A 4,608-nucleotide genomic window follows, 5' to 3' on the forward strand; every position below is an offset into this window, starting at 1 on the left:
TTATTAACACGCTAATTAATTAATCATCGAAGGAACCCTTACAGGTTGAATTACAGAAAGCCCATCTAATTAATTACTAGGAATCAAAAACGAAATACATGCATGGTGACAACGATATGGATCTCAACGAAACAGGAAAAAAAAACAACGATTAAATTACAAGCCCTTAATTAATCACTAATTTTTTTTAGTCGTCGCACTCTCTCACTGCTAGCTAGATAGCTAGCCAGCATGTACGCAGCTTCACTAGTTCTGTGGCTAGCTTGGCCACGTGGCGCACGTACGGGCTAGACACGTCACGCCTTCTTCCTTCTTACGGCGACCCATAGACGCATGCACGCACTCGTGCAGCTACACCTGCTCCTGCCCTTCCTTCTTCTCGCCGGCGCCGGCGCCGGAGACGGCGACGGCGGCGGCCTTGTCGTCCTGCTGCGGCGGCGCCTCGCCGGTGGCGACGCTCTGCGCCTCTGCCGGCGGGGACTCGACGTCGACGGGGTGCACCTCGCGGGTCTTGACGACGACGTCGACGGCGGAGAGCTTGGCGATGTTGACGACGTGTTCCTTGACGGCGGCGGAGTGGTCGTCGTCGGTGGCCGTCGCCGCCTCCACCTCCTTGGTCAGCACAGCCTTGGGCGTGGAGTTCCTGTACATGGCGTACAGCCCCATCTGGATGACGCCGAAGGAGAAGCCCAGCACGTTGGGAAGCTGTTCCATTTTGGATCACCACCATCACAAAAATCAGTTATCAGCTATAATTAAACAATCTTCCACAATTAGAAATAGAAATTAAATCGAGCAGCGGAAAATTTAGGAAGAAGAACGGGTCGAATCGGAGCTACTCACAGCGACATATTTGTCCTTGATGAGGAGGCCGTACAGGAACCAGACGACGGCGCTGATGGTGAGGGAGAAGGAGAGCGAGAACGGCATGAACTCCACGCTCTTGGTGCGCACCACCAGCCTCTGCAGAGATAGCAAAAGCGGTGCGTAAATATGTGCATCCTTAGTTGGTGCAGAGACCGAAAGTTATTATTGTTTACAGTACAGATCTAGGGTTTCTTACGATGATGCTGAGAGGGGCGACGAAGACGCTGACGGAGAAGCCGACACAGACCCAGCCAAGAACCACGATGCGACGGTCACCGGCGGAGAGGAGGAGTGTGAGGAGGAGGATGAGGCCGAAGACGCCGACGTTGACGAGGAGGAGGAGCTTGGCGGTGAACATCTTGGCCTTCTTAGGGGCATAGACGAGGTAGACGGCGATGTAGATGGTCTCGATGACGCAGCCGGCGGAGTTGATGGTGATGAGGAGGCACTCGTCGGACTTGAGCAGCGCGTAGTAGATCCACAGCATCGCGCTGAACAGCGCCACCACGTAGGGTACCGACTGGAACCCCTGCGTCGACTTGCTCTTGTAGATCCTGTAGAAAGTCGGCCTGCAAGATATCCAAGCAATTGGTTAATTCTTTATTTTTTTTCCTTGTATTTACTAGCAATGTTAATTGTTAGGATTAGCTCTAGACATGTGTATTGGTTGTCTACGTCTTAGTTATATAGAGATGGGGAGTGTTTTTATCTGAAGAAAAAGGTAATTTTATTATTTTTGATAGGTACCAATAGTACCATATTTTGTGGTGGTGTATAAGAATTTTTAGTGTAAAAGGTACTTTCTCGAGCAATGTAAAATTTCTCTAAAGAAAAAATGAAGATCCGGATGTGTGGGACTTACAGTGGGGCCAGGTAGGTCATGAAGGAGATGATGTTGCCTGAAAAGAGAATAAAATAGAAAATCATATGTTAGGATCTGTTTAATTTGATTAACTAATAATTAAGTGCATGCATAAAATGCGACGGACGTTATAATTAAGCGAGTGAACCATGCACAGCAACGTGACACAAGGAGATACGTTACGAACACATAGGCATGCATCCTTTTAATAATTGTGTGGGTGACGTCATGTCACACTGATCATGGCAAGATATTGGAGCCCCTTTTCTTTTGAGCTCCTTTTGTCTTGGCTCTTTCTGTGCCTGGCTAGGCTTATCACAGCAATGCATGTGTAGTATGTGTATATCTAATCTCCTCTAATGATGAATCAAGTGTTTCTTATCTTTAGTTTGGTTCTAAAAGAGGGGGCTTTGCAATAATGAGGGTGGTGGAACAAAAAGAGCAAAGGAATGAAAGATCACAATATTGTGCTAACTACAAGTGAAATCCTATTTTGCCAAACAATTTATTTGGCTATGCATGGTCCCTCTAATGTAAACCACTCACAATTGCATCCAAAAGTGCAAAGTCGATCCACTAGCTGCCTTGCTATAATATAGTAGTTTGGATGATGAATTGGTAGGAAAAATATAGTAGCTTTGGCAACAAAAGAGGAACATGGAAAAGGACATGATTAAAAATGTAGAGAATAATAACAACAAAAGTAAATAACCATGCAAGATTAATTCTCAAGAGAATTCCTTGGATCAGATCAAAGGCAACACACCTAGGAGGCCAAAGGCGAAGGCCCATGGATGCTGAAGAGACATGCCAGCCATTGCAGCAAGATCTTGATTAACTAGCTAGATCAGAATATGAGAGAGAGAGTTTGGTGAGAGGAGATCAATGAGGTACAGTACACTACTGTTCTTGCTTGCAAGTAGCAAGAGGGATGATCAGGCAATAAAGCAGAGATCAAAACTTAATTCCCTCTTCTCAATGAGAAGAGAAGAGCTGGTAATCAGCTACTACTTGAGTTTGCTTTGCTTGAAGGCTTGATGAGGGGGTTTATATAGTGCTAGGAAGGAAGAAGGGAATGAAAAGGCACACATGACCAGATGCTGACATGCATGCCCTTATGGTGTGTGACCCTGGACACCAATAGGCAATATAGCTGCACACACAAACTATTCCTGATCAATCACAGCCATGGGATTGATTAAATTAGATACAAGATAATCATCAGCACCCATGCATGACAGAAAGTGCCAATCTGCTAGCTTTTTTTGTTTCCTTCACAACTCTGTCCTCAATGCATGGGATTAGTAACATTGTTGTGTACTCCAAGTTGTCCTAGTTAAGGGATCTAGAGTTGGGCAAGCTATAGTTATAATTAGGTAATTAATTAAGCTAGCTGCCTTAGGCTCGTATAGTGGAATGAATGGTTAGAGCTTATTAGAGAAACTGATGAGCCGCAAAGGAGCACACCTCCTTTAATTCCCCAACGGACGATCTGAGCCCAGCTGGCTCTAATTAACCCACTTGTAAAAAATCAGAATGCCAGTTGCCTAAAATTAGAGACAAAATCGATCAAACTCTGCATTTCTTTTTAAGATAGTACAAGAGTGATTTGCACTTTGCAATTGTATGAATATTTGTTGTAATTTTCAATTTTTTCAAGCCCCCTTTTCCTCGGTGCTTTCTCAAAGATCGAGGGTTGGACAGGTGCTGGCTATATATACACATTACGTGCATTTTTTTTAATACTATCATCCAATTAGATAATATTATAAAAAATAGGACGTAATGTATATATCTATATATAACCGTAAAATCATTATATGGTTATCTGGCATGCAGAATTCATTTCCACGTAAGACGATATATCATCATAGAAGGAGTTATCAGTTGGAGTGGCACAGACACGGTTATTTTGCGATATGGGCACACAAAAAGAAGCGTGCCAGGCACAGGCCAGAACACACTACGTGCCAGATCATTGAGCTTGGCCATGACTGTTACACGTCACTGCACCCTTGCTTTCTTCCATGGCTTTCTTCCCCAGCACATAACCACAAAATTTTTTGCTTGCTTCTGCTTGATCTCCCCTAGCTTGGACTGCTTTATTCGCTTCAATTTATACTCCTGCATTTAGGGAAAGAGAGAACTGAGAACATAATTGTTCTTCCTTTTTTTCATGATCTTTTTTCCGGGTTTAAAGCTTGGTATCTAATGAACCCAATGCATATGCATATCAATGAATATATAATTAGTTGATAAATTCAGAAGCTAGTTAGTTAGCTAGCTAGGATAGCGCATATGCAGCTTGTACTGCTTCAGTGACGGTAGCTTTGACCGTGTTTGACCGTTGTTCCAAGTATGCGAATTTGATTAAATCCACTAGCTATAGGGCCCTGATTGACATTAAGAAAGTAATTAATCAGAGGCCACTGGGAGATGCAAAGAACGGCTGGAGTTGTGCAGCTGTTTGCAGTGATCGATCGGCTGCCAGCAGTTTGATATCTTCCTTTTAGGAAAAAGCTATAGCTCTCTCTGTTGCATGCATCTGGTGGTGTACTCCACTCTGACCTTAGCTTATGATCATCTGCCGATCGATCGATCTCTCTTTAGTTTGTAACCGTGTTTGACGTCGGCGAGGACGTATATTCTCCATGGGAATTGTATAGAATTTCAAGTGTTATTTTCTTCAGGAATATCCTTTAGTTTATTAGTCAACACTGCTTTGCACACTATAATATCCAACTATGGAATTGTAGTACTTTTTAACTAGTTGTCTGACATCGGCTTGGTGTATATATATTGAATTATATAGGATCGATTGTCATGATATTTTTCTGATACTATCATTTTTACGGTCAAAGTATTTTAAATACTGATGT

General features: G+C 43.4%; 1 protein-coding gene across 1 annotated transcript; it reads right to left on the minus strand.

Moving 5' to 3' along the window:
* Window positions 1-2,749, minus strand: LOC127754040 (bidirectional sugar transporter SWEET14). The gene is made up of 5 exons (XM_052279491.1): window positions 2,496-2,749; window positions 1,730-1,766; window positions 1,064-1,436; window positions 844-963; window positions 1-705 (listed from the first exon to the last, which is right to left on the minus strand). The coding sequence occupies exons 1-5, from the start codon at window positions 2,545-2,547 to the stop codon at window positions 352-354; spliced, it is 936 nt and encodes a 311-aa protein (XP_052135451.1). The 5' UTR covers window positions 2,548-2,749; the 3' UTR covers window positions 1-351.
* Window positions 2,750-4,608: the final 1,859 nt, after the last annotated feature.

The sequence above is a fragment of the Oryza glaberrima genome, chromosome 11 (genome assembly GCF_000147395.1).
Source record: "Oryza glaberrima chromosome 11, OglaRS2, whole genome shotgun sequence".
In the NCBI taxonomy this organism is placed as follows: domain Eukaryota; kingdom Viridiplantae; phylum Streptophyta; class Magnoliopsida; order Poales; family Poaceae; genus Oryza; species Oryza glaberrima.